This window comes from Seriola aureovittata, chromosome 20 (genome assembly GCF_021018895.1).
Source record: "Seriola aureovittata isolate HTS-2021-v1 ecotype China chromosome 20, ASM2101889v1, whole genome shotgun sequence".
NCBI classification, from domain to species: Eukaryota; Metazoa; Chordata; class Actinopteri; order Carangiformes; family Carangidae; genus Seriola; species Seriola aureovittata.
Genome location: NC_079383.1, coordinates 4,323,764 through 4,338,466, shown reverse-complemented (window position 1 = coordinate 4,338,466; position 14,703 = coordinate 4,323,764). Strand labels below are relative to the sequence as shown.

Below are 14,703 nucleotides of genomic sequence, written 5' to 3'. Positions count from 1 at the left end.
TTTAAATGAGCTGATACTGGCGACTGTTCATTAGAGCCAGGAATAGATTAGTGCAGCAATCAATAGAAGGGTTCTGTAGTACTATGACTGCCCAGCAGAGGGGGAGAAACTTTAATGAGTCCTGACACAAAAACATCCAGATCATCTTGTTTATCTATAAAACTTTTACACTTTTATAGTAATAGAAGTAAAATTTTAAAGCTGTGGAGAAATGTTGCACTAGTAGTGACACCTTTTGAAAGCTGTTTCATGAAACTTTTCTTTTAAAAGAAGGATGAAAAAAGGCATCTGCCCAGAAAAACAAGCAAAATATGAAAATTGGAAAAGGTCAATTATGAAAATGTTTACAACACACAATATTGCAATGTTTACCTGTTAACTAGTAACATCTTGTATATCAGACACAATATTTATATCTGTGAGAATATGAAAATTGTTTTGTGTTTGGAAAACCACAGGCCAACCTAACTGATAGCAGCTGGTGAATTTTGTTTTTAAACACAGACAAAACACATTTTGACATTTTCTGGCTTACTTGCTAGAGTTAAAATTGCTAAGATTTTCAGTCCTGACTAGTAAAACAACCCTTTAACCCTTAACTTACCCTTTCTTGTTTCCATAATCTACTGAAGGCCTAAATTTTGTAGATAACTATATAAATACAGTATACAGTCCATAAATATAAATGCTTAAATACAAAGTATGATAAAATGTTTGCTTATACCGTGGCACTGATGCATTACAGAATGGAGTAAAGAGGGTGAAATATGTTTAAATTCATCTCCCATGTCACTATGTTACAGACATCTCCTACAGTACATACACTGCACCAACACAATCACACAATATAAACCTATGTGTGGTAGCCATAGACTTAAAACTACACAGTGGATTTTGTGAGAGACCATGTAACCATTTTACAGGCGCAGATCTCTAGTCATACAGGTTTAAAAACAAAAACATTGGAACCCGAGGCAAATATTCCTACATAAATATCATTAAAACACAAAACAGAACATCCATGTGTCGCTTTACGAAAGTGTTAAACTTCCTAGAGTACAAACGGCTGTCTATAGTGCAAGGGAAAAGGGGAAAAAAGATCTCCTCCTAAAATAAAACAGATATTTAACTTGGCTCATGGTAAGTTTCAGCGTCTGATGGTAATGATATTATAAAATGACTACTGGACAAACCCCATAAATAACTGCGCTGTGCGGTTTCCAGAGAGATAGAAAGCTGGGACATGTTGGTTACTGCAGTGCTGCATCTTGTTGAAGCAGGAACACACACACAAACCTAAAGCTTACAATCCTGCTGAAAAGTATAAAATACACAAACCAGTGAGGTTTTTTTTTATTTTTTTTTATCTGAATTTGCCTCTTTCATATCGTTTAAATCTTTTTTTCCTTTCTGGAAAGGAGCAGCGGCCTGCTTTTAGAGTGGGAATTTCCTTCCATTATATTCTATTTTGCTAAGCTAAAAATATCTACCTCAAATTGAACTTTACAGCGACATTTTCTATAAAAGATTTACTCAGTTGTACTGTGACCAATCTTATTTAGCACCAAGCCACAGAACTCAAGAACACAAATCCTATACTGTAGAAAAATATATGTACACTATAACTACATGTTGAAATACCATTAACTCATTTAATTTTCTTTAAATTGAGGCAGCATTTAAGGTATTTTTACTGCTCAACAGTTTTACAACTTGCAACAAAACAGACTCCTGTCAAAATAAAGTAAATGCATTCCATTTTAATATAATCTGTCTAAATGATATTGTCCAGATAAACAGATAATAGTGAGGCAGGATAATCTCAGAAGTCAAGTGGTCGGAGGTATATTCCCAGCCAGTCTGGGTCATTGGTGTTCCTGTCCTCTTTTCTTTTCCCTCCATGTTTTGACACATTAATATTCACCATATGCCCTGTCAGACCTATCACAGGCGCGCTTCATTTTTATGCTTCTGCGGTGTGGGCAAACAGTGAGTACAGCTGCTGCCGTCAGACAGCTCTTTCCCCCAGCTCACATGTGCAACCAAACAGGCCTTTGTCAGAAACCAGGAATCCACGAGCAGAGCCAACCACTTCAATAGGCATCTTCCTACAAAGTGCCGCTTTAAATTGGAGAAAGCTAAACCTTAAAAAAAGAGGATGTCAAATGAAAATCTGGCATCCTCTTTTTCACTTTGTGACACCTTGTGATGACTGAGGCAACACAGACAGGTGGGATTGAATGATTGGAACATTACCTTTTGTGATCCCATATAACTAGGTTCTTCTGCACAGCCATTACTAAATATTACTTTCTGTGCTCTGCTGTTCAGAATAAGGTTTTTGAAAATTGAAAACTGATTCAGGTTAGCGTTGAAATTCTTGTACAGATGACAGGAAAGGAGCATGGACTTTACTGTTTCCTGTCAGCTGTGGCCTGCCTTCACCTGCAGTACTACAGCTCCCTGTACAAATTTCTATTTTGGTTTTAAATCCATTAGAAAAAAGAAACAGTCCAGGGGGACATTCCCCTACCTTGAGGTACTTGACCAGTTTCTGGATCTGCCAGTATTCTGGGGGCAGGTCTGTGTCACTCTCCACACGGCGCTCTGACTGCTCCTCTTCCTCCTCACTCTCCAATGAACTCTCACTGGAAAGTTCCACTGGCATGGCGCCTGCTGGGGTCTTACTGAATAAAAAAAAGAGCAGATAACAGTGCACTTCTGACCGCAGATAACAATCTACCAAGGTGTGGGACAGTGTAATAACTGGACAACACATAGCCAGACAAAAGGATGCAATATAATATCATGAAATGTGTTTTCCGGTGTGGAAAACAGCTTGGTCATCCCACACAAGAAGACAGATTAAGGTTTTTGAAATTCAAGTGTCAAGTTTGAACTTCCTCAGAATCAAAGCAGTAGGAAAATAAAGACTGGAATAATGTCATGGGAAGACTGGAGTCGTCATCATATACAGAGCAAAGACTCATGCTAGGCTATTGATGCAAACAGAAATGCAGATGGCTTTTTAAAGTTGCTTGGGCTGCTTGGATAACTGTATCATGAAAATTGGGCACTGTGGAGTAATGAAATTTGGTACACTTTCATATGGGGCCGCTGAGAGACAGTTCCCATGTACATACAAATAGCATTTCCAGGGGAGCATATTAGTGGAAGGAGCCAGCCGATAGGAGGGAGTGTTTTCCAGGAAGAAACAAGATAAACACTAAGCAAGACCTTCATGAAACTGCCAGGTCTACGCACCGTCCTGGGTGGTGTGTAGTCAAAATTGTGACTTAGTGAATGCACCCTGAGGTCTTTGTTGCATGTACACCAAATGATGAGCGGAAAAAAATAAACAGCAGCGAGAATCAGCTGCATCGATTTCTGATGCTAGCAACCATGTAAACAGGTTCTTGTTCAGCACATGGGCTGATAGATTTGCAAGTTTACACTTTCCACTTCAGATTTCATTGCTGGTAAAACAGCATTTTGTTCTTCTTCTCAGTACCAAAATCCTGTTTAAGTTACTCCACCTGCAGAGACAGAAAGAGCCCTGATAGATTCTGATGAGGGAGAACTAACGCAGGACACTTACATTTTCTGGGAGGACAGGCGTCCAGGTATAGAGGACACAGAGAATTCTGCTTTGATCTTGCTCTTGGCTCCCGGTCCCAGCTTTTTCTTCGGCATTGCACCAGCAGAGCTCTTACTAGATTTCTTTTCCTCTGCTTCACTGTAATGATGTGAAATAAGAGTCATTATGCCTGCTTCTATTTTGAAAATGGTTATTTTTCTAACATAATCATTATTTAACAACTTGAGACTAGAGTTCAGCAGGGTTTTTTGTTTTAGCTGTAAAGATACTTTTATCTGGAGCCAGTTTCTCCTCAAATGGGTACAGATATCACAAGGTACAGCTGCAACAGCTCAGCTCTTGCTAGATCTATTTATCAATCAAAGACCATATGTGACAGATCTTTTGGGGATTTTTTTCTAAGAGTTTTTTTGTCTGTAATTGGGCAGAAAGGGTTTCCGCACTGTGAATGTATTTATTAACTCAGATCATTGTGTAATCGGGAATATTTGCACTTGCCCTAAAATTTATAAACCATATAACCATCTCTTTATAATGTGTGACTGCTGGCAGACACACTGAACACATGTGGCAAAGGCTTGGCATCACTGTCATCTAAAGCTCTCCTCCTCAACAAGAGGAATCCCCGCCATGCACAGTATGTGGTAGGCTGAAGATATTTCAGGACACATCTTACGAGGAATTATCACATACCAACTTGGAAACGTGAGACCAAGATTCTTCCATCTCGGACATGGTACATAAAACTTCTCGCGGCCTGTCTTGTACAACGTCTGCTGTTGTCTCGCCTTGTCATGCACATTCTTTTCCTGTTGCTCGTAAGACCTCTGGGGTTGGCCTTGTTCCTTCTTATCAACCGATTCCACATGCTGAATCCTTTGTGTTGATGGAAGTTCTTCAACTGCAAAATCCTGTTTGTAAGGGGAAAAGACAGAGGCTGAAGTATAAGGAAAAAGACTCTCTTGATTTGCACCAAAATGTTATGTGGTGAGATGCTGTGTAGTATAAATTTCCGTATGTACTTGGGTTGTAAATTTCTCTGAATGATGCGTATCAAAACAAAATATTCCTTCTGATGTTCACTTGTGCTTCTTGTGAAACTGTGCACTATACTTTACAAAGTGTTGGCCATTTCATATCCATGAAGAGATTTTTTAAATAAATAGAACAGTATCAGTGACACATGAAAAGCATAAAATTCACATACAACATCATGCAGGCGTGCATAACAATTCAGCCTTTATTGAGGTATTGGAATTAAACCTCACTTTCCTGAATGCTTTACACAGAATAGGTCCCCCTCTGTTAATTGGCTGAACAATATCAAAAAGTTTATTGTTTCTGTACATTCCTCCACCTAAAACCTTGCAGCATGGCACAGACAAAGTAATGCCTTTGTGTCACTGTTCGGTTATGATTTTTTTTTCAAGCTCTGAAAGTCTTTATACCAAACTTTACAACCTATATATGAATGCCAATAAGACACATATGAATGGTTAGCAGGCAGGAGAGTTTTTAATCACAGACACCTGCTCTGCAGAAATAGCTCAGTCTGTCATTGGTTGTTAGGGGCTCAACATTTTTAAGGGAAGGGAAAAAGAATTAAGATGCATTTCTATGGGTTGTGTTCACGCACAAGCTGGAGCCAAGCATGCCCAATCACTTTTCCAAAGGCTTGTTTTTCATAAAACACAAAGTGACCTGCTATTGGAAACATAGAAGTCAATTCACCCAACCACAGACGCACAGTCTGACTTTATTAGGCTAACCAACATTTTTTAATTCTATTATATGTGAAATGGACAAAGTCCATGTGCATACGCAGAAGGGAACAGTACAAATTCCCTGACATGCCACAGTAAAACATCCTATTACAGGTGCCTTTCTGCATCTGAAAACACTATAGGCTTAGAGACAAATGCTGTACTAAGCCAGACTGACGCCTCTAGTTCTACACTCAAAATACATTTTTATAGCAGGTGACATTCAATTATTCGCTCTTATGTATTCATTTGTCTTTTTTCCAAGCAGTTGACTACTAAAACCTAAACCCCAACTATTTACATATGTTTGGGGGCCGGCTTGTATCTAATTACTTGATCCATATTGATGGAAAATCAGCAGGGAGGCAACTCTGAAGCCATTGGCCATAAAACATCTGTCAGTGGCATGATTCAAGCAGTTTCTACTGACTGATTATGACAGTGAGCCAGTCTATATTAATTTCAGGATGTGAATAACAAAAACAAATCTACAACCCAGGGAGTTTTGCTTTTCAGTGAGTGTCTTATGCATGCAAATACACAGCATGTCCAATTTCCAATCACGCTGTGATGTCAAAACAAATCCACAACACTGAGGAAAGAAGGCGAGTCTGCTTCCTCCCTGCGTTGCAGCCCCCGTCTCCTTTGGCTGCCTCTGCTCATCTGATTGAGGCTGTCTAATCTAATCGAACTGTTAAAAAAGACCTGCTTCCTCACATTGGAAACGAGCGGATATGTTTGGAGATTAGGTGTTGTTATCTTTGGCTATCACTCCCCCCAACTTTGGACTCTCCATGTTGCAATCAGGGAACTAAGCCAGGGCTATATGAGATTGTGTTTCTGACAGACACTTCTGCTATTACACTCTCAAATTCAAACTGGAATGGATCATGTCAACAAGATCACAAGATTAACAAGATTAATATGTCAGACATAGGATGCAAATGGCACCATTTAATTGCTTTTGTCATCAATCAATCAAATTAAGATCTAAGCAGTGCATTCTTAAGGGGTGGTTAGCTCAGAGGCAGAGAGAAGATATTCAGCAGTGACTGAAACAAAAGTTACAGGACACCACACAGCACATGCCAAAGAGTTAAGGAATTGAAAAAAAAGACCTTGACAATGATTTGTGCCTCCACAAACTGGTTCACAGTAAGTTTTACTGCGGCTGTCTGTCATTTTTAGATGATCCAGACTCAAGGCATCACTCTTCACACAGGACTCATAGAACATAAAAGCCTAAATGTCTTCTTTTTTTTTTTTTTTTACATGGTTCAGCCTGGCATTACTTGATGGTTTGTTAAAGCCTTCACTAACCCCGTTTCAGATTATTATGCCACCTTTAGATCTATCATTTACTTTAAATAATCACGCGGACCAATCACAATTTCACAAATATGAAGAAAGCAATATTATAAGCTATTAAAATGCACTATAAAGATGCTGTAATGTTAACATAAAAAATACTGCAGCCATCTAAAATCACTTCTTCTTCACTCATTCACTACTCCCTATATAATAGACACTGATTAGTTTACCCTGTAAAGGAAAGTAAATTGAGATTCCTGACACTTATCATAATCATTTTGCATCATCACTGACAGGAACAAAATCTCACATATATGTTTTTGCATCCATAAAATGAAGAGCACAGCATTGCAGGATTGTCAGCAAAAAATAGAAGTACTTGTCATGGGCCTTATGTGGTCATTTTTGAGGGCGCTACATGTATAAGCTTTCCACTGTTTTACTAATAGGGAGTGATTGCAGGCAAGCAAGTGGTACCTTAAGCTAAATGCCTATGTCATACGTCATAGTGAGCATGCTAACACGCTCACTATGAAACATGCTGATGTTTGGAAGGTATAAAATTTACCACATTCACTACCTTAGTTTAGCATGTTGCAGAATGTCTGTGCCACATTTTGTGTAATTCCACCTAGTAGCTGTTGCAATATTTCACTGGATAAGTGAAAACTGGTGGTGGAAAAGAGGAAAAGTTAGGAACTCATAAAAGTGATTAGGATTCATCCTCTGGGGAAAAGGAATATCAGTCCAATAGTTGTTGAGATATTTCAGTCTGGGCCAAAGTGGTAGATTGACATTGCTACCAATACAACCATGTTGTGAGTGTGGTTAATAAAAACGATTAAGCGCCAATGGCTGTCAAAGACAACTTACAGCAGTCAGTGTATTGAGTGACTGTCAGAATAAACCTTAACATGGAAAATCCCCTAAATTTTGTTAAACTATTTCTGTTGACTTTTGCCCCAAAAGCACTTTGCAAGCAGAATAGTTAAAATAAATTATCTGGCCCTTCAGAAGTCAAATAGTTTTGAAAAATTATTGGGGGAAATCACATTTACATATCAGTCCTTGTAGACAATGGTAAATTCTTCACTCAAATAGATGCACTATTGATTCTTGCTTTCAGAGTACAATTTGCACAGTGGGTAAATAATATTGTTTTTCATCATCTTTACACAGTTCATGCTCAGAATAACTTTATAACAAATCAAAAACAAAAAACTATACTGTAAAAAGGGTATACTAGACTAGACTATACTAATGCCTTTTCCTTTTTTAATACAAAGAGCAAATGTCCATTCAGAGCAGTAGTGGTCTTTAAAGGCTCTGATGAGCTCGTAATGACACCACATTTTCCAACAAACATCAGCATGAGTGAGAAAAAAAGATCATATTTTCAAATGATTAACAGATTTCTGAGAGCAGCTGGAATATATTATTGAGGTGATTTGTTATGTCATCAAATTACTAAAGCAGGAAATAGCACTACTGAATACATGATCCATATTTCAATGCCTATAAATGTGTGTGTGGAGGGGGTGGGTGGAGGGTGGTATGGGCCTCAGTCTTTTTGATCTTGGAAGAGAGAGGTCAATTCAGAAATTGTTCAGTACAGTGACAACCAGACACTAGCTCACTGGCATGGAACAGCACAGACCCTGATTACACAATCCTAACTCTGTTTATAAATATGAGTCACACAGCATCAGTGATCAAATCAGAGGTTTAGAGAGAAGGACATTGTTCATGGGACAAAGAGGCATTTCAACACCCATGCATCTTTGCTTTGAGAGCTAAAATTGAAGGCAACAAATAGAAGGTTTTAATATGATGATGATAATTGCAACTGCCTGTACCTGTTTGTTTATATTCTCAGCAAAATATGGAGATTGGCTCTTGAGAAGTGTTACCAGGTCTTTGTACATATCACTTGTTCGCTCGTAGTCACTCTCCGCCCTCTCCTGTTTTATGCCCTGTGAAAACAAAGTGAAAAACAGCCTCATTAATCCTAAAAACCACAATTATAATGTGACCCACATGTCAGCTAGAACAGCTGAGGTTAGAAGGCTCAGGGAATCTCTAGCCAGGCTCAAAGAGGAAGTGTAAAACCATGTAAACCACCAAATTAGGTTTAAGACACTACAGCTCTTTGAGGTTTCTTTTACATCAATGTCACCCATTTGGTGTTAGGTTGTAGTTTTTTCACCTTGGCTGAACTATTTCCAGGTGAAGAAACAGATACAGGAAGCCTATGGCTTGTCAGCAAAGTCACTGAAAAAGTGAAAGGTGCTGCAGAATGCAAAATCTAAGAAATGATTGCAGACACATTCAGAGAGATTACTGACACTTAGAAAGTATTTGATAGATCTCTATACAATAATACTTTTAGGGAACTTTTGAGGGCACCTTTCAAGGCCAAATACTTAGATAGCTATGTGTAAAATCTTCATCAGTTTTAATGTTTTACTGCTGATACAAATATTACAGTATGTTAACATGAGAAAACATTAATAACTTAAATTTTGTATTTTGTCAAGTGACACTTGTATTGTAAATATTCTAAACCGATAACATGTCTACCTTTCTTAGATTATGGAGATCTACTCTTCATGAATGCACCTATGTTGGATACAGTATACTACTGTGCTCTACATTTTATTACTGGATGTAATTATCTTATACACCACAGTAAGTATGTAGACGTGCCTGGTACAAGGGTCGACTTATACATATAGTTCCTCCTTACCTGTGTACATGTACTGTTTATGTATAGCCTTTGTTCTATGCTCTACAGATGTCAATTCCTCCATTTAGGACAAAGTTGGGCATGAAAAAGCTTTTAAATATGCTGCTCCTTCCAGGTGGAACAATGTACATGGGACTTAATATTGTCAGGAGCAATTACTTGTGGTGAACACAAGTCCGTCTCATTTTTCTGGAAAAAAGCATTCTTGGACAATGTTTTTGGTACTAAATGTATTGTTTTTACTTAATTTTGGTAGTTTTGGAAACTCTTAACTGTTTATATATCTTAACGGATGTCTGTACTCTTTTGTAGCAGGTGACAGTTGTCAATCTGTTTATGTTGTCTGATTTATTGCTGTAACAATGTTTTCATGCTGTCTGCTTGCCCAGGCCTCTCTTGAAAAAGATTTTAATCTCAAAGAGACTTTTACCCAGTTAAATAAATGATCAAATAGAGAATGACAGCTATACTCTGTTATGAATTTTGGTGGTCTGGATTTTGTTTACATTTAGATCACTGATCATACCTTTGGTTAACATGACACCGATTTTCTGTAGGAGCACTGTATTGTTTATTAAGCATTGAATATTATGCTTGTTGTCTAACTTTGTAGTTATGTGGCTCCGGCAGTAATTTATCTAGCTGAATCAATGGTCTGACGGACTGTCACAGTAACTACATTTGGGAAGGTCTACCTGCACTCCTACCTACATTCAAGATTTATGATTGAAAAACAGAACAGAATAAATCTTTTCAAAATCCCTGGAGCGCAATAACATACAGAGGTGAATTAGCTGCCACTTAGCTGACTGTGCAATAATGAATTGGTCTGTCAGAAATTATTTGCCAAAAGGCTGGTTTACTTCTTGATAAGTAACCTCTCTGAACGTTTTCTCACACAGAGAAAAGAAACAATATTACGTCAACTCTTGCAGCTGATGTAGTCTACAGTTCTTTATCTTCTTAGTCTTACCCCATTGACAAAAACTCCGGTGGTGCTGCAGGTAATGTAGAGGTCCTCAGTGTCACAAGTTTCAATTACAAGGTGACAAATCTCACCATGCACCTGTCTCCAGAGGGGGGCACGGCAGCCATTCGTAAATTCATAATCTAAAAAAAACAAGGTAAAAGGAAAAAAAAGATTAAACCAATAAATTTTGCACCAACCTTTATAATATATATTGGAACATGGTATCAAGTCACAACAAAGGGACTAGCAGTGGAGCAAAAAGACAAATCATAAGAAACGTTTGAGCTGCTAAAGAGACTGACATAGCACTCAAAGGTCCACAGGTCTGAGGCATTAGCCCATGTTAGAGACAAAGTTTAACTTGCTATATAAGTCACCCACTAAAAATAGAGCCGCATAGTGACCATCATATTATAAATCTGGTTTGGAGAGTATTTTCATAGAAGGTGTCAATTCAACCTGAAAAAAGGGGACATAGACTGCATTTATCACTTGGTGTGCACATGCCGATGGATGCTTTGCTAGGGCATGATAAATACATTGCAATTAAGAAAAAAATATGCACTGACTAATGACTGGAAACCGACAGATATAATGACTTCCATGTCTTTTGGTGCAGCAGAACACAGGCTTCTTATGCTTTGGAGTATACTGCATTAGCGTTAATAGCAATTCCTTGCAACCCAGTAAAATGTGGAGATAATTCAAACCTGATGTGTATCGAACCGACTTCAACACCCTCTTTTCCCCTTCACTGCAGAACCGTTTCAACAACTCCATGTCATTCTTTACTGCGGTGGGGTCAAGCCTGACTTGCCTGTAATGAAAATGTAGAAAAACAAAACAAAACAAATATCCAATTCATCTTGTTCATTCATGGTTACTTTTATAAACGTGCTGCCTGTTCCAATCAGACACAACCACATGTTGGAGTAAATCTGAGTGGATCTGACTGAAAGAGGATGTATGATGGATGGGAAATTTGACTGCGTGTGAGGAGAATAGGAGATAAAAGAGAAGCACCCACTCTGATATTTCTTCGAGAAGCTTGCTGAGGAGCTGTTTGTCCATATTTTGGAGCAAGTGAAAAAGCTTGACCTTGACCTCTGAGTCCTTTACTTGGTCTTTGCCTACCGGATGCAGCACATCGGTATGGGGGCCTTCTCCGTCCAACATGATAGCAAAGCAGGGACCAAGAATCTTCACCACAGGATCTCTATTTTCTGAACAATAAGAGAGGTTAGCCTTATCAAACCTTCAGTATCAGATGCTGCTCAGTGTTTCTAAAAATGTGAGTTGGGTTAATTTTGAAGTAACAATACAGCAGACCTATGATGTACTGTACTGTACCTTTTTTCCACACACATTTCTTTTCACAAACTGAGCCAACATTCCCGCTCTATAAAACATCTACCAGCAATGAAAATGAGTTATAACATATTCATCATGTATACCTCTGTCAGACAAATAAATATATAGTCTTATCTCTTTTGGCAGTGGCCCTAAAGTAAATACATATCTGTAAAAAAAGAAATACCAATGGCAGCATAATTGGATGGTTGTAGACAATAACAAAGAGGACAAAAAAAATTAAGTCTGTGGGTTATGGAGGTATGCTTGTGGCCGGACTACTTGGGATGTAAATGAGAATCAAATCTCATCTTGTGGTCATTGTGCTTACCTTCTAGACATGCTCGAACCTCCTCCAGCTTCTTATCATCTGCCAGATGAACCAGTTTAGAGAGCTGGCTGAAGCTGCGTACATAAACAGTAGGTGGGGAAAGCTTCAACAATGGAAGCCCTTCACTGTCTTTCTCATGGGACTGTACATCCAAGTCACTGTGGAGAAAAGAAAATGAAAGAATTGACACACCTCAGTATTATCTCTTTTATCATTTGTTTTGTATTAGATTATAATAATAACAACATAATAATCATATAAATGCCAACAAGATCAGACTCTGTATTTTTGTTTTTATACTCCTCTGCTTCCCAAATGTGAGCTACAAAGCTAACCACACACTGAAAGTAGACCATACTTTCTGATGAAATAAAATGGAATGTTCTCAGTCTTGCTGAAGCTGAAAAACAAATTAATTATGGCCTACTGCTTTGAGTACAGCAAAGGTAAAATACATTTGGACACCATGGTGACAGCATATCCTGCACAGACACGTAATACTGAGAGCACTGGCCAGCCAGCTGCCTGCTTCATGATTAGACTAACCTGATGTCATAGTCTGTTTTGAAATCAGATGCCACTAAAGTGGTACTCCATTGGAGCGGTGCCTCGAACACATGCTCTGCCTCCTGTGGGTGTTGGGAGCTGAACTGCTCCACAAAGCACAGGATCTCTTTCAACAAGGACTCATTCATCGGTGTGAACTCCAGTTTGCCAGTACCAGAGCTGGTCCACTGGGCTGCCTTGGTCAGTGATGCTCCCATTTCACCGGCAGGGATATTCTGAAACTAAACACAACAACACACTCGCTAACGTGACACCGGTTAGAAAAGCGGACACTGCTCACTAACGTTAGACCCGTTAGTAAAGGTGACACTGATGTTGACCGTCTTTAGTCAACAGTAGCCCAAATACAACCATGTTCAGCTTTTCCTCATTAACATAACATAAAGTATGTTTCTGCCATTATCTGTTACACCCATAAATTAACTGAAGTACAAACTTACCGAGAATTTCAAGTTGCTTTTCAATTTTAAAAAACTTTACCGACAGTTTTCGTCACCGGTGTCCATGGAAACCGCAGGCTCACGTTCCCTGGCATAAGCGTCCCCTTTGGTTGCTATGATACAGCCAAACACAACGGACAGCGAGTTGGGTCAAAAATCACCATACTCAAACTTTGAAAATTTAAAGATGAAACTGAAATAATCCACAAAGAGGAAGGGAGTCTGTGTGTTGCTATTGATATCCTGTTCAGTGTTTGCATTTTTTTTTTTTTTTTACAATTTAGCATATAGTGTCAAATATTCAGTGGTTTTATAAGTCACATATTCAATGAAATGCAGGGTGGCATTCCTTTCAGGCTCAGCTAAAAAGGCTTCTTGGCAATAATTAAATATGCACTGCCAGCATTTGCAATCTACTTGTGTTAAGCCTAACTTTAGATATGGTGTTGTGACCGTCATGGTCAGAGACTCTAAAATGTTAAATCAAATGTTGTCATAATAATAAAAAATCCCTGTGTGCCTTCCTTTTAGAGTGTCCGCATGACCGCATATTTGAGAGCCTATTTCCTCTCTCAGTGCTGGTCTGGCACTGACCTGCAGGCAAACATTGGGTAGTGAAAACAGTCTATTTGGGTGGATACTCTCTGTTTAGACACAGCAAATGAGTTCACTCAGTTCAACATTAATAAACTTAACATCAATCAACACAGGTACAGTATGTTGAACCTTATTCTTGACATGGAGAAGCAGGAGCAACATATTTTCAAGTGGAAAAGCCAATGATACATATTATATTTTTGAACATGTAAATAGGCGATAACACTGTTCTCTCTGTTATATGTTAAATCTTTTCTTTTCAAGACAAAAGCAATGCTCAAGAAAATTCTATGTTGAACTATTTTTTATTGTGCACACTGAGACCATCCTTACTCAAAAGTGATATGAAACAGAAACAGAAAGATATTGTGAAGCTTCATAGTAGGCAGGTTATACAAGTTCAAGCATGCTCCCAGACACATGATTTATAAATGGGGTGCAGACATGTTTTCATTCAATGTGATTAAACTTCTTCCCTCTTAAAGAACAATTCTGTGTCCTTATTGTATGGCAGCTGCCCACCTATGAAGTCCTAAGGCTGACTGAGAGAAGGGGTATCTCATGTCCGGTGAAACCACTGATTTCCTCTGGTACAAGCCTTGCTTGGCATACTGTCTACCAGGAGCGCCAATGGCGCAGAGACCTATCCCTCCAGCCTGGCGTGCATGGCGGCACAGGTGGAACTACTTTATCTCCTAAACCGTTGGGGTAAGTTGGACTGAGCCTGCATGTAAATCAATCACCAGAGATCCCCCGAAGGAGAGAAGTAGTAGCTCATCTCTGGTATCAAGAGATCATTCTGGATGTTGTTGTTGTTAGAGGACTGGATTTATGAGTTTGCTTCCCCCTCCAGGTATTTTATTTGGAACAAGGGGAAAGCTGTCTAAATTAAGAAGCATTGAGAATCTGTAACGTGGTGCTGGAGCTGGTGCGGCTGAAGGCAGTGGAGCTCAGACATACCAATGAGTGAACTCAGACGGAGCTGACGTAAAGCGTGTGCATCTGTGTGTGTCTGAGTCTGAAGCACTTG

General features: G+C 38.8%; 1 protein-coding gene across 2 annotated transcripts in view; it reads right to left on the bottom strand.

Annotated features, from left to right (window-relative positions):
• odad2 (outer dynein arm docking complex subunit 2) overlaps positions 1 to 13,581 on the bottom strand; it is a 38,025-nt gene extending 24,444 nt beyond the window's left edge. The window contains exons 1-10 of one of the 2 annotated variants that reach the window (XM_056363812.1): positions 13,077 to 13,581; positions 12,616 to 12,857; positions 12,070 to 12,227; positions 11,416 to 11,611; positions 11,099 to 11,205; positions 10,392 to 10,528; positions 8,529 to 8,645; positions 4,292 to 4,509; positions 3,599 to 3,736; positions 2,534 to 2,687 (exon numbers count right to left, since the gene is read on the bottom strand). In XM_056363812.1, coding sequence (XP_056219787.1) covers positions 2,534 to 2,687; positions 3,599 to 3,736; positions 4,292 to 4,509; positions 8,529 to 8,645; positions 10,392 to 10,528; positions 11,099 to 11,205; positions 11,416 to 11,611; positions 12,070 to 12,227; positions 12,616 to 12,833 — 1,443 coding nt within the window. In that variant the 5' untranslated portion in view covers positions 12,834 to 12,857; positions 13,077 to 13,581. Of the gene's footprint in view, positions 1 to 2,533; positions 2,688 to 3,598; positions 3,737 to 4,291; positions 4,510 to 8,528; positions 8,646 to 10,391; positions 10,529 to 11,098; positions 11,206 to 11,415; positions 11,612 to 12,069; positions 12,228 to 12,615 lie in introns of both variants that reach the window. The other variant, XM_056363813.1, reaches the window with a different exon arrangement.
• Between the last annotated feature and the right edge of the window lie 1,122 nt (positions 13,582 to 14,703).